Source organism: Falco cherrug, chromosome 3, assembly GCF_023634085.1.
Source record: "Falco cherrug isolate bFalChe1 chromosome 3, bFalChe1.pri, whole genome shotgun sequence".
NCBI classification, from domain to species: domain Eukaryota; kingdom Metazoa; phylum Chordata; class Aves; order Falconiformes; family Falconidae; genus Falco; species Falco cherrug.
Window position 1 is genome coordinate 94,917,710 of NC_073699.1, and position 26,057 is coordinate 94,943,766.

At 44.3% G+C, this 26,057-nt stretch overlaps 1 protein-coding gene across 3 annotated transcripts in view; it reads left to right on the forward strand.

The window, feature by feature from the left end:
- The first annotated feature begins 7,818 nt into the window (after positions 1–7,818).
- Positions 7,819–26,057, forward strand: part of DSP (desmoplakin) — a 40,043-nt gene continuing 21,804 nt past the window's right edge. Inside the window, exons 1-7 of one of the 3 annotated variants that reach the window (XM_055706006.1) lie at positions 7,819–8,397; positions 17,698–17,800; positions 19,478–19,626; positions 19,979–20,153; positions 22,882–23,010; positions 24,207–24,257; positions 25,236–25,397. In XM_055706006.1, coding sequence (XP_055561981.1) covers positions 8,204–8,397; positions 17,698–17,800; positions 19,478–19,626; positions 19,979–20,153; positions 22,882–23,010; positions 24,207–24,257; positions 25,236–25,397 — 963 coding nt within the window. In that variant the 5' untranslated portion in view covers positions 7,819–8,203. The remainder of the gene's footprint in view (positions 8,398–17,697; positions 17,801–19,477; positions 19,627–19,978; positions 20,154–22,881; positions 23,011–24,206; positions 24,258–25,235; positions 25,398–26,057) is intronic. The other 2 variants (XM_055706008.1, XM_055706007.1) reach the window with 2 other exon arrangements.

Below are 26,057 nucleotides of genomic sequence, written 5' to 3' on the forward strand. Positions count from 1 at the left end.
CCTCACAGTGGTGTCTAGTGAGAGGACAACAGACAGTGGGCATAAAATGAAACAGGAGAAGGTCCAACCAGGTGTGAAGATGAACTTTTCCCCATGAGGACAAGTGGTGGAACAGGCAGTGAGGGTGTGCAGGTGCTGTCCTTGGAGATTTCCGAGACCTTGCTGGACAAAGCCCCGAGCAACTTTGATCTCATAGCTAAAGGGCTTTGAGCAGGAGGCTGACCTACAGACCTCCTGACATCCTTTCCAACCCGAACCATCCTGTGATCTCTTGCTAAAACTGGGAAGGCAGGCTATCCCTTAAGTTGCTCAGTACCTAGAAGCCCTGGTGTTGTCCTTGTGATATCAGGAATTTCCCAGTGCTAGTCAGTGCTCACACACAAAAGTCCAGAAAAAAATCTGGCCTGATGAGATCAGGCAGGCAAAACTTTATGGCAAAATATGTTTGACATACACGAGAGTCCCTTCCTCCTCCTGCCCAGTGCCGCTGGACAGGAGCTCCCCTGGGGCGCAGTGTCTCATGCCACTTCCCATACACATTTTGCCCAGCTCAGGGGCAGGTGGAGTGAGCCCCGAGTTCTCCTGCCTCTCCCAGAAGAGCTGGGTTGTGGTTCCTCTTGTTCTTGCCTGTGTCAACAGAGTGCATTGGCTACAACAGCTCGCTCAAGAAAAAGCAGTGCTGTAAACAGCAGTCCGGTTCATAACTATTATTTTATTGCTTTCTCGCAGACAAAATTGGCATTTTTTCAATGATGTGGATGAAGTCTGTCCTCAAGGCGAGGCTGTACTTGTCAGGCAAATGGCAGGACTGGACTTATTCTTAATTTAAACTCAAACTACATTAGCATGGACAAGTGAAATTTCTGCTTATGTTGAAGGACATCACGAATACAGTGTATTACACAGTGTTGCACAGAGTGGTCTTCTAGTATTTGTTCACAGGTGTTTTAAGGACTACTTGAGGACATTTATTTCACTGAAACATCTGCACAAGGAAGCATTTTTATAGTAAGTTGATCTTGTTTCCTACGATGCAATTTGGAGGTGATTTCCCAGGAATCCACTCAGAAAGCAAAAATAAGGAGAGCTGTCAATCCCTCCGTGCTGGTGTAAGAGCTCAGAGCTGTGCCCACAAGGTTAACATGAAACAATCCCTTTTCTTCCCTGTTTCCCATCAAAGTCTTTTTTTTATTGGTGTTAGCGTTGCTGGTTCTTATGCTGCTAATGATGCAAAAGATGAACATTTTTATGGAAATAGCTGACTGTGTTCTAAAGGGAGCTAAATCATCCTAACAGAAGAGTGGATTTGAGCAGAAAAAGAGGAAATAAAGTGGTGATTTTATTTCCTACCTGTCTGACTCAGACGAACTTACATAGAGAAGATATTGTAGATACCCACAGACACATCCAAATCAGATGGAGAGCTGGGAAGAAAACATTAATGCAAAGCAGCCTCTTTAGCATCTCATATCATATTAGGGCTCTGATCCTCTGGTCTCTTTATCAGACTTCTATAATTACATGGAGCAGGGAAGGGAATGAGAAGGCAGAAAACGAAATGCAATTGATTCTGCTATTTGAACTACGAGGTTCGTGTAGGTGTTTGGAGGAAGAAAGCAAAGTGCGCCAGCTCTTGAATGCTGAGCAGCAGCACTACAGCAATAATTGAGGACTCAGGAGGAGGAGAATATTCTGCTGCAAGCCCAAGTGAAACTTAGGCAGCACTGGAATTTGGTCTAGACAGGACAATTCCACATTTACATTGTCACACCTTGAAAGCTGCGGTCATCACAGATGTTTCAAGATCCCCAGGTGCTGCCTCATAGTATTCTGGTCCCACTGATGCCAACTACTCAAGATCTAAATGAGTTATAGTGATGGTTGTTCTTTTGTAATGGAGGACAATACAGCTGTAATAAAAGCACTCCCGTTTCTGTTCCACATGACTCAGCTGGAGGGAGGAGAAACTTCTCACTTCTGAATTTGTCTTCAGAGAGTTATGGGATGTATGTCTGAGAGAGGAGGCTGCCTGTTTTTCCTCTCACTTGTACTGCAAACTTTATACTAACAAAATTCCCTCTTAAATGATTGGAATAAAAAAAGACTTTTAGGAAACTTTCTTAAGTCAAATTTTGCATGTTTGGAAAGGCCAGTTGCTGGCTGCCTGTACAAGCAAACACAGCTGGAGCACACAGTGCTGCGATAGCACCTGGAGTTTGTAGAGAGGGTGTCTTGGTAAGAAGGTTTCCAATTCTACCAGGAGATGAATTGCCCTCCATAGCCTTGGGGGTTTGGAAAACAAAATATTCCTGTAAGGATGACACCTCCGCTCCTCAGCTGTGAGCAGCAGAGCTTTGGCACAGTAAAGAACTGAATCTGTATTTTCCCTGGTTGTTATCAAAATAGTTGTGGTATGACCCACGAATTGAACATGAAATGACAGGTCTACTTGCAAAAACTAATGCAAAGTGAGTTAATTGGCACTCTTTTGTATAGGTTAGATCCAATTCTGCATTGTCCTCCACAGGCTGCAGCCATTATACACCATACAAGTTCAGCATGGGGGAGATGTACATTAAAATGTCATTTAAAAGTTTTACTCTTCTCCATCAAGTTGGTAATGATACTTGGGACCTTTATAACTGCTCTGATCTTGTATTCTCTCTTACAAGTTACAAGGTATTTTTAATTATGGTGGTAACATTTTAATAAGGCTATCAGTGCCCCGGGCCAATGCCATAACCCAGTTTTTTGACATGTTGAGTTGACAAGCATCTGTAACGATGTGCAGCCTTGCTAATGGAATAGTCACACTAATGAGGGGAGCCCTGGGTGTCTACAGAGCTACTGTAGCAGCTCCCATTTGACCCTTCACTCCCATTTCCAAGAATGAAGGCCCAAGCAGAAGAAAGGGATGGGTGTCAATAAAATCATCACGCTCCTTATCCCCTTGGCCTTGCAGATAGCTGGGTGTAAATTAGAGCAGCCCCAGTGTGAAGCAAGTGTAAAGATGCCTTGAGAGCTTCCACTGTCCTACTTCTTATCTTGTATTGCACGTGGCTGAGCTGCACTGTGGTTTCTAACACCAATTATCTGTCTGAATAACGAGGGGGAGGTGCACCCTGCCAAAAGTTTATGTTTTAATAAATCAATTCATTCTCACAATTGAATGCACTTTGCATGCATGTTGTGGCTGAAAAGATTTTTGTCCCACTACTAAAGCACAGCTAGTCAGAAATAGCCTTGTATCACTCTCAGCACTATTAAATGTCTTTCTATATGGTAACTTCTCAAGCTCTGGTAAATGTCACCAGGTGTTGATGAAACAGAATTGTGAAGTGAGCTTTTAAAGGAACAGAAATAATGTAACATTAAATAATTGACCTTGTACTGTCACTGTTGGGGTGCTCTGCTTGCAGCAACACGAAATCATGAGCTGTGTAGAAATAGTGTGCACACTCTGTCAGTCATGGTGGGACCATGGCGATAAAAGGATGTCATGTGTTGGTCTCCTCGACCTGAAGCAAAACAGCAAGGCATCCTGAAACTTTTTGTCTGAGTAGTCAGTCAGGTTTGACAAGGCTGACACATCCCTTACCACACCCTCTACTTTTGCATGGTATAGAAGAAATTGTGCAGGCCTAAGATGCATTCCCTCCTGCTGAATTCAAAGACTTTTTTTTTTTTTTTTACCCTACCAGAAAGTGGTAGCCTAGTATTCCAGGGACTGTCTAAAAGGAGCATGGTGTGTGTTCAGAGACCTGGGAATGACAGCTCTTGGCAGGCTTGACTAGTCACAGGCTCGCACCAAGCACCTTGTGTCAGTCATTCCCTCCCCAACTCCTCCAAACACTCACTGGGGCATATCTACATTTTAAAATGGATTGTGCTGCAGGGCACTGTAAATCTGCCCATAATTAGGCACCAGTTGAGTGAATTTAAGATATATCTTCCCTATGACAGGAATAAGTTGTCTGAGCCCTCTTGGTTTGTTACTAATGACATTTCAGACCATCTCTGCAGTCGCTGTAGAGGTGTTGTTACTGGCACCAGCTGGTGAGCCTCTCTTCCCACGCAGAGAAGAGCTCAGGCTGTGGACTCAGGAATGTTAACTGTGAATTTTCTGGGGAGACTTCAGCCTGAGTGAAATGAGGAAGTGGAAATTCCCAGGACTGACCTTCATGTTGTAATAAACATGGACTTTGCGAATGTTGTCACTCAGCCTACGCTGTCGCTTGCACAGGAATGGTGGTGCATAGTGATCACCTTACAAAGAGATGTAGCCAGATTAGTGGCTTGCACATGCAAACTTGTCCTTACTGCCCCAAACTGTAAGAGTTCGGAACGCAGGAGTCACATGCTGTTTTACCTGGATGATTTGATCTCTGTTTGGAATGCCAGACCTGTTTTTTTCCAAGCTACACTAATGGAAATCAGTTACCAAGTTGTATTCGAATTTGTACTTTGAATGTCAGATGTCACTGGTTATCAGTGTGTTTCAGCTATTTTAAATTTATTTGGTTCTTCTCCACACAAGGAGGACATTATAGAGAGGATGTCATTAAATAAGCTCAGAAGATGGCACATGAAATAGGAGGGGCTGGCAGCTACTGTTAAAAGTTGTTAATTAACAAGACATTGAGGGGATTTCAGTGAAATGCAGCTTGCTACGTTCAGCTCAGGCAGTGTCCTGAATAATTAAAGACCTACTGTCCAGGAGCCTAAGCCTAAAATAGAGTTTCTGGGTATACCATTTGGGGTTGGGAAGGAGCCTTTTATGAAACCTAAAGAGATAGATTATGTCTAGCCCTCGTATTACATACAAAGAAGCTGCCCTCTGTTTACTAAGGTGGTGTTCAGCTGTAGCCCCTTTGCCTCTTTGGAACTGCTTTCTCCTAATATCTGCATGGTGTCTGCAATACCAAAGGAGGTGAGGTAGGGTATGGGGCTACAGTACACTACTTGAATCTAGCTTGGTTGAAGGCACCTGGAGGGAACATTACATCTCCTTTAGACTAACTTGCTTAAAGAGAGTCTCCTAAGACCCAGACAGTTTTTATGGATCCATGTCTTAAGAGGCAGAACTCCACCTTCTGCTAAGGGAGATGAGCAAGAAACTCCACATTAGTACATTTTATTCTCTCCCGCCCAGAGTTTTCCTTGGGAGGAAATGAGAGTCTGCAGCTTGCAGAGTTTACCAGACATTTGCTCTCAAAAACTCTTTGAAGTCAAAGCAAGCCAAGGAACTCAGGATGTGGCCTTAGATACATCAAGACTGGGCCTTTCCAGAAGTAGTGGAGCAACATTTAAATGAGATTGTCCAGTTGTGACACTGACATTTTCCTGTAGTAGATAGAATTTTAAGCAATACCCATGTGACTTGGTCTTACTTGAAGGTAACAGAGTCCACATAGGATAAGCACCCAAATAAAACTGTTTCAGGAAATAAAAATATTTTTATTTACTTCTTTCATTTGCCTATGTATGAAAACAGTGAAGATAGGAGACCTGTGCTCTTTTCAGTATCAGTTCAGTCTTATCCTCTCCCCTTCATTTCAGTGTGGCTAACTGTGCAAGCAAGATCAGCAGAATCCACTTACTATTTAAGTACATTTTTCTACATGTCCAGGTAACAGTGGCTCATCCAGGCCTCTGGGTGTATCACACACATGCTGTCTCCATCACAGATAATGGAGTGTCTCACTGAGCTGGCACACCAGTCCAAGCTGAAAGGTGGGGCTGATTGGAGGTGGTGCTAAAACTCAGCAAGAACCTCAAATCTGTGTAATACTTTTGGATTTCTAAATATGCATACATATAAATGGATAGCTCTCAAAGGGACTTGCTGAAAAAAATGCTTTGTGTTCATATGTCTAAGTACAAGTGCCTGGCTTGATGCATCAGAACTCAAAAAATCTGACTTTTAGGTGCACTGGTGGTACTAGTGGAGTGGTCTCTATGTTTCAAAAAGTCTGGACCGGAGTATCATGGCACAAAGTTCAAGTTTCCATCATTCTGCATTTCCCTTCTATTCTACATGTTTTCTATCTTTGTACTTCCTTCTTTATGGCACTAAGCCTATGCATTTGTTTTTCTTACTCATCCTGGCTGTTTTTGTATTCTGCTCCCTAATGACTTCGCAATGTAATGTCAAATCATCAAATTGTGCAGATGTAATCTGTATTAAAAAAAGCACCCCAAATCCACATATATATATGTATATGTGTGTGTGTATAGAGATATATATGCGCACTGATACATAATGATTCACATTATATAATACAGAATATATATTACAATATAGAAGGTACTGTATGACTTCACAGATAATAGCCAACTTGCATTCTGCTTCTTTGTAGAACTCCACACAGCTCTGGGCAGTGCCATCAGGATGCCTTTTGGGACCAAGCAATCCCACGTTTGCTTGGAGGAGCTCTTGTGCCTCTGCTACACTGTGCCCACCACCACCTCCAACAGCAGGGCAGGTCCTCACATAACCTGTACCGTGATGCTCCCACACAGCCGCAGCAGTTTCAGTGGCATTGAGGACAATAGCTCTCATTCAGTTTTCTCTTGAATGGTTCAGAAAGTCTGGACCTTTGGATAGTTTGTGTAGCTGTTATTTACTGCCCTGTGGCCTATCAGTTGGATTTAAAATATCAGGGAAATGATCAGTGCAGGGAAGACAGAAATGGGCCCAAGAATTTACGCATGGTGTGGGATGGTGGTGATCTCCCACAAGTTTAAAAAGCTTACGGCACATTTGTTGTCACAGAGCATCAGATGACTGATATGGCTGGCTCCTGTACTGTACTTTGGGTTGAAAGCCTCGGCATTATTTCAAAAAAGCTTGGCAGGGTTATTCGCAAGTGACTGCTGCTTATTAAAATGTGGCCATCTTCTGTTTTCTAACACCATGGACAAGCAGCCAGCCCAGCTGAGGCAGGGCTACACTGAGTGTAGCTAAGAAATTGTTCCCAACTGACCCCTGAGACTGACCCAGTGGTGAATGGCTGGTAACGAGCACACTGCTGGGCATCCAACAGCAAGCTGCCGACACCTTGCGCACACACAAATGTATTAAAATTATTTTGTTTCTAAGATCTCGTTTTAAGAGTAAAGCTTAAATTCCAGAGCACCAGAAGGCGGGAATAAAGAAAAATGAAGGGAAAGAGGCTGTTCAAACACCCGTTCCTGCACATCCATTTCTCATGCACAAATGTGGCCAGCGCATGACCCAGTTCGAACATTTCATGTGCCGATGCACAAGTTTCAGGGCTGTCTCAGAAACACGCTGGGCTTGGAGCATCCCCAGCCTTCCCGAACGCGGGACCCGACGTATCTCACAGCTGGTGACACAAACATGTACACCCAGATGTGTCTCACAGCTGGCGACACGAACATGTACACCATTTTCCCGAGGAGCCGGTCGGCCCTGACACGGAGGCAGAGGGCCGCTGCCAGCAGGTTGGCCCCATCCTTGCCATAGCGGTGCCAGTTGAACCGGCGCTGCCTCGTTGCTTTCCGGAGCGGCAGGGGGGTGCTGGGGGTGGCGGCACCCCTGCCCGGCCGCCCTCACCCCTCGGGCCTCGCCAGGGCCCGGTACGACCCGGGCCAGCAGGCCGTTCCCAACGGGCTCCGGGCGCCGCCGGCCGCGTACGAGCGCAGAGCACGCAGCCGGGCAGGTGGAAGCACCGTGCGAGGCTGGGGGAGACCCTGCGGGGCGCGGGCGGCCACCGGGGAGCGACACCGCCGCCGCGGGGAGGCCGGGCCGGGCCGGGCCGGGCGCGGCGGGGCGGGGGCCGCGGCCCGGGAGAAACCTGAGGCGGCTGCCGGGGAGGCGCGGAGGGCGCAGGCGAGGCGGTGGCGGCGGCTCCACGCCCAGGAGCGCCGCTTAAAACGGCCGCCGAAAGGTGTGGCTTCGCCTTTCCTCTGCCGGCGGGGAGGGGACGGGACCTTCGCTCTCGCCGCCGCCAGCAGCCTCCGCCGCCCGCCACCGCGCAGCGCTCCGCGGCGCCCCTGCCCTCCCCTCCCTCACCTGCCGGCCGCGCCGATCCCCGGCGCTCGGCCCTTCCCCGGCCCGCGGCGGGCCCTGCCGGGGGTGCATGCGGTTCGCCCCGTCGGGTCTGGCTCAGGCTCCCCGTCGCTCCCCCCCCGGTCCCCTCTCCCCCCGGGCGGCGGCCCCCCGCGCTCCCTCGCCGCCATGAGCATCAACGGCGGCTCGCACCCGCGGATCAACACGCTGGGCCGGATGGCGCGGGCCGAGTCGGGCACCGACCTGCGCTACGAGATGAGCTCCCATGTGGTGGGCGGCGGCGGCGGCGGCGGCACCCACACCCACAAGACCTACTACTACCAGAAGACCTACGGGGGGGACTACGCCTCCGACGGATACGGGTAGGTGCGGGCCGGGCCGGGGCCGCGGGGGTCCCGCTCCCTCAGGCCGCCATCGGGGAGCTGCCCTGGGCCGCCTCGCCGCTCCCTTCCTGAGGTGTGCGAGCTTGCAAGTCTTATTTCCCCCCTCCATGAGGAGACTAACTTCTACAAGACTTTTAAAGGCGAGCAAAGAACTTTGATTTTCAAAAACTTTTACAACAGCCGTTGGTGGGGGACTCTCCGTGAGGAGAGTAACGGGGTGAAGAGCAGAACAGTACCTCAGCATCCCCCCTCGGCGCTGCGCGGGTCGTGGTGCTGGTGCAGGGCCCACAGGTCCCCGCCGGGCTCGGTGCCGCCGGACAGGCCGTGCCTCGCACACCCGGGCTCAGCTCTCACTGGCCTCCCCAGCAGCCACATAACTAGGGCTATAAAATGACTAGTGAAACCCGCTCTCTTACTCGTTTTTGAGTTTGTTGCTAGCTTGTGGAAGGCCTGGGAGCATGGTCTTTTCTGTAGTGATCCCTGACATTTGGTGGCTGGGGAGCAAAGATGTGTGACAAGCAACATCAGTTTGCTTTCCTCCCCTCTGCCTCTTCATTTTCTGCTTGTACTGTTGCTGCAAGCACGGTCGTGGTCCTGTAGGCAGGGTGCTGGCTGTGAATCCTCGTTTGGAGACACAGTCGTGGTCCTGTAGGCAGGGTGCTGGCTGTGAATCCTGGTTTGGAGAATACCTGCTTTCATGAATGCAGCTGTACCCGCAATCTGCGCAGATCAACTCTGGCAAAGACTTTTTGGAGCAAAGTGGTGCTCTGAATGTATGAAAAATAAGTGCAGTGGTCATGAAGACTTCTCCGTTAATCCTCTTGGCTGGGAGTTTATGGGACTGAAAAGCAGGCAGCGGTTACAGTCGCTGAAGGAAACAGCACTGGTGTATGTAAGGCACCTAGATACAATGCTGCTGGTGATTCCTTTTGGTTGGTTGTTTTTTTTGTTTGTTTTATTGTGGTTTTTTTTTAAACACACGGAATGGCTCTATTAAACCTGTTGGTCTGATTATTGATGCTACTGACATAGGAGTTGATTCAGAATGCTGTCCTGCAATTTGTGTTAGAACTTAAGCCCTAATTTTATGGACAGTACGTCATGATTAGGTTGCAGAAGGATGAAAATTAAGCATATCTAGTAAATAAACAGCAGATGAGAAGAGGCGGGCTTTATTATATGAAGCAGATCTATAAATGGCTGTAGAGAATTAGGATTACCCTAGAGGTTACAGGGAGCTCTGTTTACGTATGTCAGACCTGTTGCTAGAGGACCACTGAATGAAAGGCAAAACTTGTATTTTGCCTCTTTTTTTGTTTATTACTTTACCCAGTTCTTAGTTTTAGTTCTTCATTTGACTTTCGGTTTGATGTGTGCACAGGTAAGTTAGTTACGATGAACTGCAGCTATAACATGTCTACATACTATTACAGTAGTATGGGAATACCTATTTATTACTATATAATTAGAACAATTCAATACTTTACCTTGGGAAAATGTACATACTAGGACTCCAGAATGCTGTTTCTGTGGTTTGCATTTGTGAGGATTTGTTTTGCTGGTGGTGCTTCACTGGAAATACCTTTACTGTTTCTAAGAGACAGGCATGAAGAATTAATGGCAGAATATGCTACTTCCGGGCCGTTCTCTTTTCCCAGACTGTACTCTGGTGCAGCTGCATTACATTCACTAGAGTGACTTCCCTACTATTCCTGACTTTCACTAGAGGAGAAATACCTTCTTTTAATTTTGTATTCTTCAGCTTTTGTTACATATTTTAAACCAGCCCTTAGTTTGTTAGGCTCTTTTTTCTTTAGTATTCAGGGGTGGTGTAGCAAGAGTGGAAGGGACAGACGAGACGTTAAGGACCTTGTATCAACATCCTTTCATTTACTCTGTAACATAATATTCATATCTCCTTTTTGGGAAGGCATACATGGCAAGGAGGTTGCAATGAAGGTTCCTGTTCATTTTATTGCAAGGCTTCAGCATGGAATTAAAGAAGCCTGTTAATGAGGTTATAAATAAATAAAATTAAATTATGTATGTATATGTGCATGTTTTTATGTATAAATTTTTTATATGAAAAGATCTGACCATACAAAATACTTAAAATATGGTTTTGCAAAACAATATGCGTGTTTGCACCTTACTGAGTTGCAAAGGTTTATTTTTAACCAGTGCTGATTTGAATTAAAATGTGTCCCAAAATACAAAATGAGGATTTTGTTGCCAGTTAATGAAAACAGAAGTTGTGCCTGATCTTGCACATGCGCTGTGTGCAGAAAATCCACTAAATCCTGAGCATGTTGTTCTTGCAGGATCAGGGCCATCATTTATGGAATTGGTTTTAATAATTGCATTCCACCTGACATCTTCAGTGCCTAAGTTTAGTGGCAGCTACTGAACTCACAAAACCGAGGCTGCTTTTTCCAGTGGTGAAGATTAATGTACCTTAATTTTAAATGCAGTAGGATTCAACTTAGGGCCTAGTCTAGTAAGTTTTGGGGCGTATTCTGCCAAACAAGTCTGTGCTGAGTATTACATTACTCACAGAGCAATAGAAGACGCTCCCTACCCTTAGGGCTCAGCAAGGTGCTTTTACAACATTCCCAGTTTCTTCTGGCTTGGGAACTTGAGATGAGCTTGGCCCTGAGTACAGATACTCAGCTTGATGGTGAGTCACTCTCCTAAACTGCCAATTCATCAATCCAGTATTTATCAATGTCTTTGCTATGGAGAGATGAAATCTGATAAGCTGTGAGAGAATGAGAAGTGGAAAGTTATGCAGTTTTGTCATTGCTGAGATTGGGAGAAAAAATAGCCTAGGATTTACAGTCATTGTGTGATATGAAAATAAGGTAATTTACACAATTCTGCTGAAGAGTTAATTAACTTCTGTGCTTTAAGTTAAAAACAGAGTTAGACATTCACATCCCGTGCCCTGACATTACTTTCAGCGACTGACAAATGGAAGCTGGAGAAAACAGATTCAAAGCTGTGTTTTGCCCGTCCTGTCAGTCTCACAGGGATCTGCAGGGTCCTGGCTAAGCCAAGTGGCGGTAGTGCTGGCAAGGTAACATCCCCTTTGCGCTCCTCTGCCTCGGTGTTGCATGGGGGGAAAAACTGCCCTGGTGACAAACAAAACCGCAGGCAGACAGGGAGGGAGGAATGTGTCTGAGTTGCTGCCGAGTACCTGTCACGATGGCCTGCGCTGTGCTCTAGCTGGCCAAGAAACGGGTTTCAGCAACAGCTGGTGATGCTGCCACGCCATGAGGAGAAAACCAGGTTGTACCTTTCCCAGCTCACTGTTTTGTAGGTACGTGCATGAGATTTCAAGCTAGGTACCTCTGCAGGTGTGAAAAGCTCTGTCAGGCAAAGGGGTTTTGCTGTGTTTCAAGTGACTGCCCTCCGGCAGAGGTGTATTTCCACGGTCCAGGCTGGACCCTGCATTTGGCACCTCCCTCTCCCAGAGCTGGAGGTGGGAGACAGTGTATCTGCAGCCAGCTGCACTGGGCAGGTACAGCCTTTTGAAATGGTGCTTTTCCTCCTGGTGACTAATACCGGTGGGAAAAAGTGCAAGGATTTTCTGCAGATCGGGGCGGCGGGATCCCTTGTGAAACCGTGCTTCCTCTGAAGGCACTTAGCCTCAAGAGTCTTAAGATTTCACCAGTGACTACTAAATTTTTGCACATTTCTAATGTGTTTTAGAGCCTGATCCTGCAAGATGCAGGCATCTTGTGAAGTTTGCTGGTTTTGTGCCTTTGTCTGTGCATACTCAGCAGATGGGACTAGTTTGGCAAGGCAGTGTTGTGCAAAACCCGATTAGTAATAGCAGAGATGTATGGGGAGAACCCAGTTACGAAACTTTACAAATTCTGACACTTGCATTCGTGTTCTTTGAGGGGGGCAAAAAAGTCTGTTTATACTGTTTTAATTTCTGGTTATATTCTTTATGGATGGTGTGATTCACCACCTTTTGCCAGCATATGCCTGTGCATTGTCAGGGGCACACACAGCCAGCTGGCAGGCAATAGCAGCTGGGTGGTGGTTTAACCCTGTGGTATGCGCAGTCTTTGTGCTGGGAATGGAAATTCCAGGTCAGGTTTTTCTTCTGACTTGCCTACCCTGGGCATACCAGGTAATCCCTTGATGAATCTGTTGCTTGTTCAAACAAGTTGGGGGTGTGTGTGTGTATGTTCGTGGAGGAAAAGAAGTACTATTGTGTTGCTCTCATTGTTGAGTTATGGAGTCACTCTAGTACTTTGGATCTGCAAAAAGACATTTTTTTAAAGCTTCCTTTTTGAATGAAAAAAAAATGCTTTGAATTTTTAACAGGTAAATATTTTGTGGAGGAATCAGAAAATCTAACAAGGAGTATTTTAATTTGGTTTAAAACAGATCTTTGGAACAAGAGTGTCCCCTTTGTGCTTCCAAAGCTTTAAGGAGCTGTGAAGCGGCTGGAAGGCTCTGCAGAAGCTGCTGGATGTGCTTCTGTATGTCTCCTTGGCCCCTTTTCTCTAGAGGATAATCGCCCCCCGGATAACACAGCAGCCTCCTGATGTGTACTGACAAAGGCAGAAACCAAAGCAGCCTCATTGCAGGCGCTTAGGCTGGGGTGTGTGCAGGTCTTCAGCAGCAGGAGGCAAATGAGAAAGCAGAAGGTGGCTGGCTTTCTTCCTTGCCTCTCTGGTTCTGCAGTAATGACAACTTGGTTGGCCCTGTAAGGGTGCAAGCTAAGTGTTTACGGAGAATGTATCATTTATTCAAAACATATCACTTAGGAAATCTTTCGATTGCTTGAAGAAGTCAGTGGCAGCAGTAGTCAGCCCTGCTGTGTTCCAGGGACATGGGCACTGCTGCGTTTGCCGTGTGTCTCAACTGTCATAACTCATCATGTGGCCTTCAGCACATTTCTCAGTCCCGTTTACAAAAAGCAGGAATAGTTATTTCTTGTTTCTGTAGAGCTGGGGGTCTCATGAGGATCACCGGTGCTGCTTAACAGTTAAGTACAATCCTAATTCAGAAACTGAGGATTCACCAGTAAGGCAGCAGCTAGTTCGGGTGGGCTATATTTCAGTGGGGAGGTGTTGTCTGAACTAGCATCCTGCCCAGATCCCAGTGCCAACAGGGGCTGGGCTGTCCTTTCATTTCTCTGGGAGAGCAAGAGTGCAGTATAGCAAGGGAGCAATGTATTCCGCCGTGGCATGCAGCAAGCAGGCCGGCTCCTGTACAGACTGACGGCAGCATGAAGATGCTGTGCCTTTCCTAGGGCTCCTCTTCCAATAGAGAGGTACAGGGCTACATTTTAAGATCCCAAATAGAAGTGAGTCTTCTGTGTTTTGAAGTATTCTCATAACTTAAAAACACAGACACTACCCCCCTTTGTTTTCCTTTGTTCCTTTAATAGTTAATGACTATTAAAACTAAGTCATTTTAATAAAGCACTCAGCTTAATAGTATCTTTTTGAAATTAATGAGTTGCCTTCAGAGTAAGTGTCACAGTCTAAAATTTTGAGTTGAAGGGACATATAGGTGGTTAAGGTCTGAGGCAGTCCAGGCTGTTTCACTCAGCGCTGTTCTCCAGGGTTTACAAAACCAAAGCAGTACAGTAAATAATTATTGCAAATGTCTTTTTTTATTAGTAGGAGTCCCTGTACTCTTGTGTTATAAGTACTGCTAGGAGACCAGGCTGCAGTTCTTTCTCTTCCTGCTGGAATGGTTGAAAATGTATGCTGTATTTACACAGGTGCAGTAAAAGAAGTGAAAAACCTGTCCAGATGTTCACTGGGTGGTTTGCCTACAGTGCTTGGTGCAGCAGGATTCCTATTCACAGGTTTGAGCTTTAGATGCTGCCAGAGTTCAATCAAATCAAATCACATTGATACGGTGTAGCAGTAGTAGTTGTTACAATGACCAAACATTACTTGAAACTCAGTTTCATGTAAACAAAATCAGGTGAAGCGAGAGAGACATGGACAAAATATCAGCTATAGTAGTCCACTTAATCTGTGTCCTCTGAGGATTGTTGGGGTCCTATGTCTTTCTAAGGGACATTTTTATATAGGATCTAGGTTACACGGTTGTACTTTAAAAATCCAGCTTCTTCTTGTCTCCACGTTGCGGTGCCATCTAGCATGTTCAGGGTTAGGGTTTGCCTCAGTTTCTTTGGTCCAGTATTTTTTGTGTTGGAGATGGTTTTCCTTTTGCTGGCTGTTTCCTTCTGCCTCAAGGTTGGACGTCTGCTTACTCTGCATTGGGGTTTCTGCTTTGATCTACTCATTCCCATTAAAGGCCTGTTGACTTCAATAGGAGGAATATTCTACTGAGGGCCTTTGAAAACTGCTTATGAAATACTCTCCTGTCACATGGGTGAAAAGCATTGAAGATATGTCCATGTGATGTTGTGTTGCTGCCATCTGATGTATCAACTGATGTATGTTGAGGTATAGTCTTGCTAAGTATTTTTATTTTTTAAGTTCAGAGATGGACTTAGGCCCTTCTTGAGTACATTTCTACAGCTAAATCCTCTTTGGATTTGAAGTCTTTTGAGTCCTGTCGACTTGGTGGAGCTATGCTATCAACATCGGCTTCTGTACTGGCACCGGCACTCTTTGGGTATGCCCCATAACCCTGTGTAGCTCTGTTTGGTCAGCTGACTGATTTGAAAGCCATTAGCTCGGCCAGTGTCATCAACTGACTTTAACAGGCCACTACCTTTTCACCTGTTGTCCTAGTATTGATCTCAGTATTTTGACGAGCAAAAAGTTAACAATTTTTTTTCTGTTAACAACAGAACTGATATCCAAGGTGTTAAAAGCAGCACTGATGAAATACTGTGCTGTTTTCTGATTTCGGTTCGTATTGCTTCAACTTTTGCCATGATTTTTCTGAAGTCTTTATCCACTCGATTGGAGAACCGTAAACACTTGCTGCTTTCCTGCTGTGAAGGTCCCTGTGAACTGTAAACAAGTAAGTTGTGGATCTTTATTTGGAGGTCTGAATAGGGTGCACGTAAACCTCTCACTTCAAGGCAACTGCTCCTGCTTTTGAAACGGTTTTGTGCAACTATATTAAACCATCTTCAGTTTTCCAACTCTAATTATTTGGAAAATAATTCTGGATATGGTATTCAAACATCATTGGGATGAGCACAAAATACTTGCAATTCTGCTTTTTCTATCTTTTTAATTGTTTTAGTATGATTTATTTTAAAATAGCTTTTGTTCATAATTTCTTAGTGCATTAACTATGGCAGCTGCTGTTTAGACCTCCTCTTCCTGTCAAGTAAAGTAATGCCTTTGAGGTGAGTGAAGTTACACTGGAGTCGGTGGAGATACACTGATTTATTACAGCAGAAGTCAGGCCACCATCTATAGTTCTTCTGCCTTTAATGGCTATCCGGCATTTATAGCTGTCAGGAGATGATTGAGAAAGCGATTGAAGAAAAAAATCCTCTTCTGATGTTCTAAAAGGAGAAAATTGCTTGGAAGGTTCCTCTCTCTTCTTTTTTATGTTTCATTCATGAGAATAATTGTGGGTATAATTAAATGTAAATTTTAAATGCAGTCAGATACTTCTAGAGCCAAACACAACAGTGATGCCTAAGGAGAAGGAATGATTTAGAAAAGGAAGCTGATGGGAAGCCTGGCACAAAATCAGACTCATATGCTATTTTTCACAATTGTTTTCTTTAAGCTGTTTCCAAGTTCTACAGGGGTGCATAGCACAGTAGGGTGCAGTGTTTGTGCAGCCAAAAAGCCAGGAGTTGCATGTGTACAGCTTGTTTTAAGTCACCCAGTGATTCTCTAGCCCTGTCTCTGTGTCTTTGACAGTCTGTTCCGTGGTATTGGGGGAAGTTGGTGAAAAGTTACTCAAACTTTTTCCACTGGTTCCAGAAGAGCTGATAGGAGAATGGCAGGCTGCTGGAGCACCAACTGTGCACGCTGCAGAAGAGCTCTTAAAAATACACCACTGAACGTTTCTCACCACTGCAGCAATTTCCCAAAGACAGCTCTGCCGAGTTTTTGACGTTGTCACAATTCCTTTTGTGAAGTATGGTCACATTCTGTTGAAGTCAGTGGAAAGACTTCTGTGAATCCAGATGACTTTACTAGATGATCTGTAAGGTCCCTTCTGACCCAAACCATTCTATGAGTTGCTGGCTCTGAGCTGGACAGGTTTGCACCGTTAGTCTTTTTGATGTTAGTGTTGTGTGGAAGGTTTGAACCTTCAGAGATTTGTAATGGAAAAGATTATCTACTGTGAGCACAGGAATTAGAAAACTAGACAAGGCTTGGAAGCATCTTAGTTTCTTACCGTCTCGTAGTAGTGGTTTATTTTAGTTTCACTGGCAAGTGCTTGGGTTTGGGAGCTGCCTGGGCTTGCTTGAGAGCTCTGATTCCATCAGCAAGGAATGGCACCTCACTTGAAGCACCTCACCCATGTTCAGCTAGCAGTGGCTCGCTTTGGTGGCTGAATCCCAAATGCTGGAAAAGCAACCTTCTGGCAGTATGGATACAGTAGACTATGTGCAGGACAACAATAACAACCCTGTTAATCTGTCCTGGGTTTTTCCCCCCACTAGTGTTTTAGGTCCTGGAGTTTTACTTGAAACCCCCAAACTACCATCTTATTTGTAAGAAAGCATGTCCTCTAACTCCAGGCCCTACATCTGGTTTTGTAATAGCTTGGGCAACTTCGCAGTTCCTTCTCAAGACACAGCACTAGCTTCATGCATTTCTGCTGATAAAAGGGCCCTTCGTATGCTTGTACGGTCTTGTGAGCTCGTGCGCTTGTGTAGCAGAGGATCCTACTTTCCTTTTATGTTCTGACATTTGATGACTGGTGTGATAACACGTACAATAACATCAGGCAAAGGCTATGCTCTAATGTATCGACTTTAACAAAGATTGTGAATAATTCATTCTCACTGTAATACTGCCAGTTGTCGATCAAAGCTACAAATACCTGTGCTGGAAGAAAAACATTTTCCTTTATGGCATGCCAGTTTCCACCTTCTGCTCTATCCTGTGGCAAAGTCAGTCCGCACCTGCTGTTACAGAATTAGAAAGTGGCTCTGCCATGGTGGAATCAGCATTAAAACTTCACGGTGCAGTTGTGCAGGAGGGCCAGATAAAGCACGTGCGTCTCTGTGAAGCTAAATGAGGTGGATCATTCCATGTAACTTCTCTTAGCTGTTCCAGATTTGTATTTCTCATGTCTCTTCAAAATGTGTGATTACTCCGTACTTCATCATCTTCTTCTCTCCCACAACAGTCAGAATGGGACCTGTACAGTGTCCAGACGCCAGAACACCATCCAGGAGCTTTTGCAAAACTGTTCGGATTGCCTGATGCGAGCTGAGCTCATAGTACAACCCGTGAGTGATTCTTGTTCTTCTTATCAGAAGTGATTATGCATATTACAGGGAATGAATGCTGCGTTGTTATCTGGACTCACAGACTCTGCTTTTTCATCTGCTTTCTCCCCTTCCAGCTGTTTGTTTGAGGCAGCTGGGAGTGGAATGGCATACCTCCTTCCTAGGTCTTCCTCTTCCATCTGCACTCAGTGTTCAGTAAAACTGATTTAAATGCATCTGATTAAGAAAAGAGGGACCTCTGGATTAAAAAAAAAAAAAAAAAAGCCCATCCTTCAAACAGATTTTACTGTATCTTATTTTTCAGTTTCAGATCAAGACCCCTGGCCGTTAATAAAGTTACAATCATTTATACTCTTAGTGTGTGCTGAGGATTATCGTCATCATTTTCTGGGCCACAATGAACCCGAACCACCATAAGAAAGACCTTCATTACCTTTATTTTATTTTTCCAGATGATTCCTAAAGAAGTGTATGAAACTAGATTAAGAAATTCTTGGCTGTTTAATCCCAGCTGCACAGAGATAATCTTTGCTGTATGCTACATTGATATAATCCCATAGTGTCTGGGGTTGGGTTACTCACTGATGCTAGGTTCAGTCCTGGTGAAGAATGTCCCCTGTTTCTGCTGAAGTCAGAGGAAGTGCAGGGTGGTTAGTGCATCCTGCTGTTGAGGCCACTGAGATGCAAAACTCGTTCACAGTTCTGGCAGTAGATGTGATTTAATGCACACTTTTGGACCCTCTGTGGACAGACAATTCTTTTAGGAATGAACTCTGTGGTTAGCAGTTCATTTCCTTTTCAGAGATACAGCACGTGTGAGCGTGTTTATATAAAAATCAATGCCAGAGTAAACACTGCCTCTTGTTAAGGATTAATATTATTCCAGTGAAGTTAAAAGAAAGTGATATTTAGTTCCAGCTTGGTGCCACAACATGCACTGCTTGCTTTTTTTTTTTCCTCTTTTTGTTCTGAAGGACAAAGTAATGAGGTCCATTGATATTTTATTTACAAAATCAAATCACAGCTGGGTTATGTTTTGTTCAGCATGGCTGTGTCAGTGTGGGATGAGATCAAAGAGCCATGTCTTCCTGCTTGAAGCACCATGACCATGCTGGTCCACTGCACTGAGAGGGTTCATGGAGAATTTGCCTAGACTTTGGGTGATAAGGTGGGATGCAAATGTGATGGGGCATGGAGCTGGTCCCAGGCAGGCAGGTTGCAGTGTGTGTTTTTGCAGGGGAGGAGTATCTTAGAACCTCAGGGGAACTTCTGAAAATTCTGGAGCAATGTCCACCGACTCCTGCTAGGACAGTGCTTGCTTCTTGCCCTCTGAACACAAAACCGTAAAGTCTTAAAAACTTAGCACACTGTATGAAGCCTTGGCTCTGCTGAAGTAAACATCAGTCAGGATGTGCTGTTCTTTATGGAAAGGTTTGGTTGCTATTATGTTTTAATAATTTTCTTTTGTATTTAATTTGTAATAAGGGCTTTCCAATGACTGTGGGTCCTCAGTTGGCCGCCTGCCAGTTAAAACCGGCAATCGGAGACTTAGCAGTTGAAACCTGCCACGCTTCTTAAAAATAATCAGTTCTCATAACATCTCTTAAAACAACCAAGCTGAAGCTTAGGTGATGAATATCTAATTTAATCTCCCATCTCTTTGTTTGTTTGTTTTAGGAATTGAAATATGGGGATGGCGTCCAGATTAGAGGGAACAGAGATCTGGAAGAGTGTTTTGCACAGGCAAATGACCAAATGGATGTCCTGGATGGGCTGATCAGAGAGATGAGGCAGATGGGCCAGCCCTGTGATATGTATCAGAAAAGGTATTGCCAGCAAAGGGTTTGGAGAAGCAATATGACTGATAGAAGTCTGTGGTATCCCAAGTGTCCATCTTTCCTGGTATTGTAGGATGTGACAGAAATTAATAACGTGGAACTAAATCTGTTTGGGGCATGCTAACGTGGGGAGGGGCCTTGCAGTAATATTTTTCTCACAGAATTTCACACCTTGGTTGTCCCCATGAAATTTTAGTCAGTGTATTTTTTTCCACAGCCTGTGCTTTCAACACTTTGCTTTGTTGAATACTTGGTGGTCCAGTTGGAAAGATGAATTGTATTGTTTTCATGTTTTCTGGGTGTTTTCCTCATAGACACTAAGTGGTTCCTTTCCTTTCAGACTGCTTCAGCTTCAAGAGCAAATGCGTGCCCTGTACAAAGCCATCAGTGTTCCCCGTGCCAGGAGGGCCAGCTCCAAAGGCGGTGGTTGCTACTCCTCTCAGAGTGGCTCAGGCTGGGATGAGTACACGAAACGTGTCACAAGTGAATGTTTGAACTGGATGAGGCATCAGAAGGTAAATCTGTGCAAAACCCCCGAGTCGACGCTGACCTGCTGATGTTTATGAATGTCACCTCACATGTAGTAATGTTTTGGGTGCCAGTAGAAAATTAAAAGTACACATGAATGCTTCTATATTATTCCAAGTTCCTCTTTTTTTATTTTTTTTCTTTCCCCTCCCCCGTATTGTATATACTGTATTTACTCAATATGAGTAATATACTTATTAATATATATAGTGATTTTCCACTGAAATATGAACATGGATTTAGGGTTGTCCTTTGCGGAGGAAAAGGTGTGGAAGTTAGATTTGAAAGTTAAGGGAGACACAGCTGTTAACATAACAAAAGGCATTGGCATGTTTGCATTAGGGATTATTATGCTGGATATTTCCTTCCTTCCTTCCACAGATTTCCTTTATGATTCATATTTGTTTTAACCCTTTACACAGATAGGACCAGCTTCACAGATTTAACCATTGTCCAGTATTTTACAGTTGTTCTCCCCCTCTAATCTATCCTTCTCGCTGTGGGAGCGAGAAGGTAGAGCTGATTGCCACAGGACTAGGCTTTCAGAAGTCACTGCCGAAATGCTGAACAAAAAGCTGAAGTTGCTATCTGTTGCATACCCAGAATAAATTTGCCTATGCACAGCTGTTGATGGTGTAACCTGGAGTAGAAAACACATGTTGAGAGCCCGTAGTCTGTTTTTGTGCTGCTGAAGTGAAAGTTGTGTGTTTGTGGTTGGAAAGGCCTTTCTGAGAGACAGATAGGGAGCATGGAACAAGGTGGCTGAAATTATACTTTGCAGACTCCTTGTAAATTGAAATTGCATTATTTTTATCTTTTTTTTTTATCGGGTTGTTGCTTAGTGATCCTGTCATTGTTATCTGCGTGTGGTGTTTGCCAGGTGGCTGCTACGCAAACCAGATGAGCAGGGGTGAGAGCTCTGTACAGTTCCCATACTTTTATGTGAGTGCTAGTCACAGTCTAGTCTTTCAATACCCTCCCATAGCATGGCATGTTTTAGAGGAAGAAGGGGAAGTGGAGATGCACTCCTTGAGCGGTAGTGTGTATAAGCATCGTGCCCGGACAGCAACAGCAGATATGATTGCTCTACACGTACTGTGGGAGAGTAGGCTAACTGTCAGACCTGCCACGGTTTGAGGAGTGATGTTGGACAGGCACTGGGCATGCTTCCAGTGATGAAAGGCAGTGAACATGCTGCACCTCCCAAAGACACCACATGACACCCCTTGCCAAGCACAGGGAGCATAAGCGAGTGCTTTATAGCTGCATTCCCACACAAAAGCTCCTGTGAAGGTAAAAGGCTCTCTCTCCCTCCCTTTTTCAGTCCCTAAGGCAAAGCTAAGGTGGAGCCAGTAAACATGTGGCTCTCTGTTGGGCTTTTGAGGGGGTTTTTTTTTTGAAAATTTATTTTGAACTTTCCACCATGCCTTTTCTTTCCATTGTGCCTCGCTGTGTCCCATCACCCACTCACACTGGGACTAGGATAATGTTCCCTCTAGTAACATGGTTAAGAAGTGGGGGAAAAGGTCTGAGCAGCTGTAGTTTTCTGCTGGTGTTTTTCTGTTTTCTGTCTCGGTGGTTTGCTGACAGGAGAATCAGGTGGTAGGAAGATTGGCCAAATTTCCAGTGCAGAATTAGGGAAAGTGCAGTGAAATCCAGACAGCCTTTGTTCCTGTGCTGGCAGGCAGCCAGGACTGCCGCTGTTGCTTCAGACTCCTTTAGACTCCTTAAATATAAGGAGAAGGGTCAAAGTCCTGTAACTTTTAGATGGCTGAATGCAAAATGGTTTTGTTTCTTGGATCATTTTCAACATTGCCTTTGAACCCTTATGCTTGAGTGTGGTTTAGGCTTTATTGTCATCTGCTGACTCACAGAGGTTTGGCTCCAGGCTGGTAATTACCAAATTTGGTCCCAACCCACGATTAAGATACCTGTTTCCTTACTGTACACATGCGCAGACAGGCATTCAGGCAGAGATGGAGTGTGTCTTTACAGCATAAGAGATGTTTTGGTGTTTGAGGAGCTGAATTGTGAATTCAGTGACTTTTAATATTTGAAAATAATGAAACAATTGTAGTCAGTTTTTGATTTAGTAATTATCCAGGTGTATTACTGTTTTTCAAAGGCTGTTCCTAGAGATTTTCACTCTGCAGCCTACAATAAATGTTGCCAAAATGCAAGAGAAACAACACGTTCCATAATCATTTCAGTTTATCTTTTGTTTTTTCATTTAATTTGACTGTGTTTAACCGAAGTTGTTGGAGTTTACCTGAGTGTGATTTAAATGGAAGTGTAGTGTACTGGGCTACAGAACTTGACTCTGGGTACTTTCACATGAATTGCATGAATAGCATTGTTTGATAAAGTCGTAATTTCTTTTCAGACTGATAAGAATGTAACTAGACTGTAGAACATAAAAGAACAGTTTGGTCCAAAGAACACAGTTGAAAATACACTAATGAGTGTATTTTGTGTCATCTAGTCTAATTTTAAGCAACTTAAATATTTTCCCCACTTCGTTTCTTCTACTTTGGGAGCCTGTCACACACTTTAAGTGATGACAATTTTAAAAAATTGTAACCCCCTATTCTGAAGTTTCGTTTGTTCAGTTTTACTCTACTGCATCGTCATGCTTCCTGCAGTTCAGTTCCTTTATGCTCTGAGTTAGGTAACAATGTCAGAAATGAAGGTACAAACGCTGTCTGTTTCTCCTAGGCTGAAATGGAGCTGGTGAAATGGGGGTTTGATGCAGCATCCATTGAGCAACAAATTGGTGACCATAGGAGAACTCACAATGCCATTGGAGACTATCGCTGGCATCTGGACAAAGTCAAAACAGATCTGGTAATTACTGTCTTCCCTTACACATTGCTTAGTCTAGACTTGCATCATTGGCTTGCCAGTGTTCCTTTATAAAAAGGAATGCTGAATAGCTCAGCTTCTGTTCAGAAAGTACTGGTGTCATGCTAGTAACCACTTTCAACCCTAATATTTATCATTTCATGATTGTTTTTTGTTCCAGTTCTTTCCCCAGAATTTTAAAGTGAAAATCTAGTAGCTATTTAAAGTTCTGTTGTTGTGTACCAAGGCTGGCAAATAAACATTGCAACATTTTTTGTGAGAAGAATGGTTAAGTGATTATTCTCACTTTCTGTCTAGATACGTTAAAACAAGAAAGTGAAAGAATCATGTGGGTGCTTAGATACAGCCTTGAGTAATGAGGGGGGTTCATGAAAAATACCCAAATTCTGGGCTAAACTTCGAGCTTTTCTTAGGTGTCTTTTTTTTTTTTTTTTTTTTTTTTTTTTCCCCTCTGCGGCTTCTGTCCCCCTTTGGATTTTGTGATTGGAATAAAGAAGTCACTGAAAATGCAATGGTTAACTTCCTCTCCTATCAGCCCAGTACCTAGGTGTAGGAGAGAGGAAGATTATTTCATTCCCATTATTTTTTTCTGTTAATTGGTCACACAGACAGGAGGAGAAAGAGTTGGGCCTAAAGAAAAGGTACTCCATTCTGGAGCTGTGATCTCTCAACCAAGCTGAAGAGTAAATGGGTGTTAACTCCTTTTCCCCTTCTGCTTCTAATAGGAAAGGTGATTGTCTGGCCCTGTGGAATACCAGTTCCCAGGTTGTAATGGTTCCCAGTCATAGAAATGGGAATAAAAATTGGAGCCTGCTGCTCACATTGTAGTTTACACTACTTCATGGTCTCCAAAGCTGGCTCTAGGGCTAGCTGGCTCCTCACAGCTGCCTAGGAGTTTGGCACAGAAGGAGATCCAGTTTTGGGAGCTGTTGTGGTATTACAGGGGTTTATGTGCAACCTCACGTAATAAGCATCCCTGGGGGAAGTAAATTTGTCCAAGCCTTGGTCTTATACTTGCTGTGGTTCCCCAGTGGTGCAGGTATCCTGCTCACCTCTGCCTTTTGCAGGCATTTGGAGGTAACCACCTGTAGTTGTAATGATACTGACACTTTAAAGGGAATAGCAGCAAATGGGCAACTTGTAAAAGGTTCACTAAATATGTGCTGTCTCTCTTCCAGCGTGAGAAGGCTGCAGTTCATCAGCTGGAGGAAGAATATGAAGGACTTCTGGTGAGCATGAGATGTGTTTGTTTCCGATACCCTTTATGATGAATGCTCTTCTTGTCTTACTAACACCAGTGTGATAGTCAAAGGACACTTTAGGTCTCAACAGACTGGCAGATGAATATTTAAATAGTTCTGTTCAGTGGTAAACTGGCAGTGCTTTGTAGTTTCTATAACGTTCAGTTTGCATCATGAACCTGAGATTAATTTATTACCTTGTGTATAATTGACTTACCTTCACAAGGAAGTTTCTAGTTTGCAGCTGGTGAAGGGATTTGGTCACTAAACACATGAAGAGTAGAACTCTACCTCCTTAGTGGATGTAAATGTAGTGATGTAGTTAGTCTATATATGAAGCTTACAAAGTTACTTAAAGGTGGGATTAGAACCAAATTCTGCGTAGGGCTGTGCATCTTCCCTGCTTTGGATCTTCATGTAAAACACAGTGAGAATCTTGTGCAAATGGTAGATTGGGATTGGAAGCTGATTCCTGTATACACATTTCAAGCAACAGGATGTGTATTATGATGCCAGGACAGAGAAGGAATCTTTTCATGAAGTGTCATGCATGCAAAAGGTGCTGATACAACTTCAAGGATGTACTATGAGCAGCAGATGCAAATAAAAGTGGTGCTAAATGTTCAGACATTTCTTAGCTTTTCCCCCATGCCTTTTTGCTTGCCTGTGTGCATGTCTGCTACACTCGTAAGCTGCTGACTTCAGGTTCCTGTTGTTCTGTAAATCCAGACATGTTGTCTGCTCTCTGTTGCCAGCAGGTTTCATATCTCAGTAAACCCAGGCACATTATCTGTGGTCCATTGCCAATGGGTTTTCTATTTGTGTGGTTTTTACTGTTATTTTAGTTGGGTTTGGTTTTTTTTTTTAAAAAAAAAAATAGGACATGCTGTGCACTTGGCTTCCCTTTCTCCACCCAGCACAGGCATTTCTGTGTTTATGGCTTCTCATTTCTGGAATTCCTTACAGAAATACTCCTTTGAGAGAATGGATCAACTCCGTCAGTTCCAGAACCTCATCCAAGCCACCAGCAGAGAGATCATGTGGATCAATGACTGTGAAGAAGAGGAGCTTCTCTATGACTGGAGTGACAGGAACACTGACATCGCCAGGAAGCAGGAGGCCTTCTCTGTAAGACAGCTCAACCTCCCCATGCTTCCCATGGGTCCTCTTTTGGGATGGTGAGGGAGGAACAGCCTGGCTCAGGGGGACTGGTCACAGGACAGGTGTTTCTTCACTCTTTCGAAGTTCCTGGGGATTTTTATCAACACGTGAATTAAATAGCATGACAGCCTTTTGTATGAGTCAGTATTGGACATCTGTTGGAATATTTTGCTCCCTTTCAACCAGTTGTCCTGGGTTCTTTTGACCTTGGAAGCTGGCATTAGCAGTACAGTCCTCTGTGAACTAGTAATCACACAGTCATTGTGTTGGCATGATAAACTAATGGACATAAACAGTTTAATTCTCCCTGTTAGGACTATGCAGGGCTTAGAGGGTCCCGGAATTTGGCTCTGATTGTCTATCACCAGCAAGCAGAGCTATACCAGAGGGAGATGCTCTCTTCCACTAATGGTTTTGCCAGCAGCACATTGAGCCCACCATCAGATGTACTTTGTGTTGCTCCTCGTCTTCTGTGGGTTATGCAGGGAAATTGAGCATGTGCATTTGTTTAACCAATATTGGTGCTGATCACCTAATTGAGAAAGGAATGAAAGTTCACATTATTAAGGAGGTACTTTTTCTTTTTAGTACAGTTCTGGATGTTGCAGCCACTTTTGCTTTAGTTAT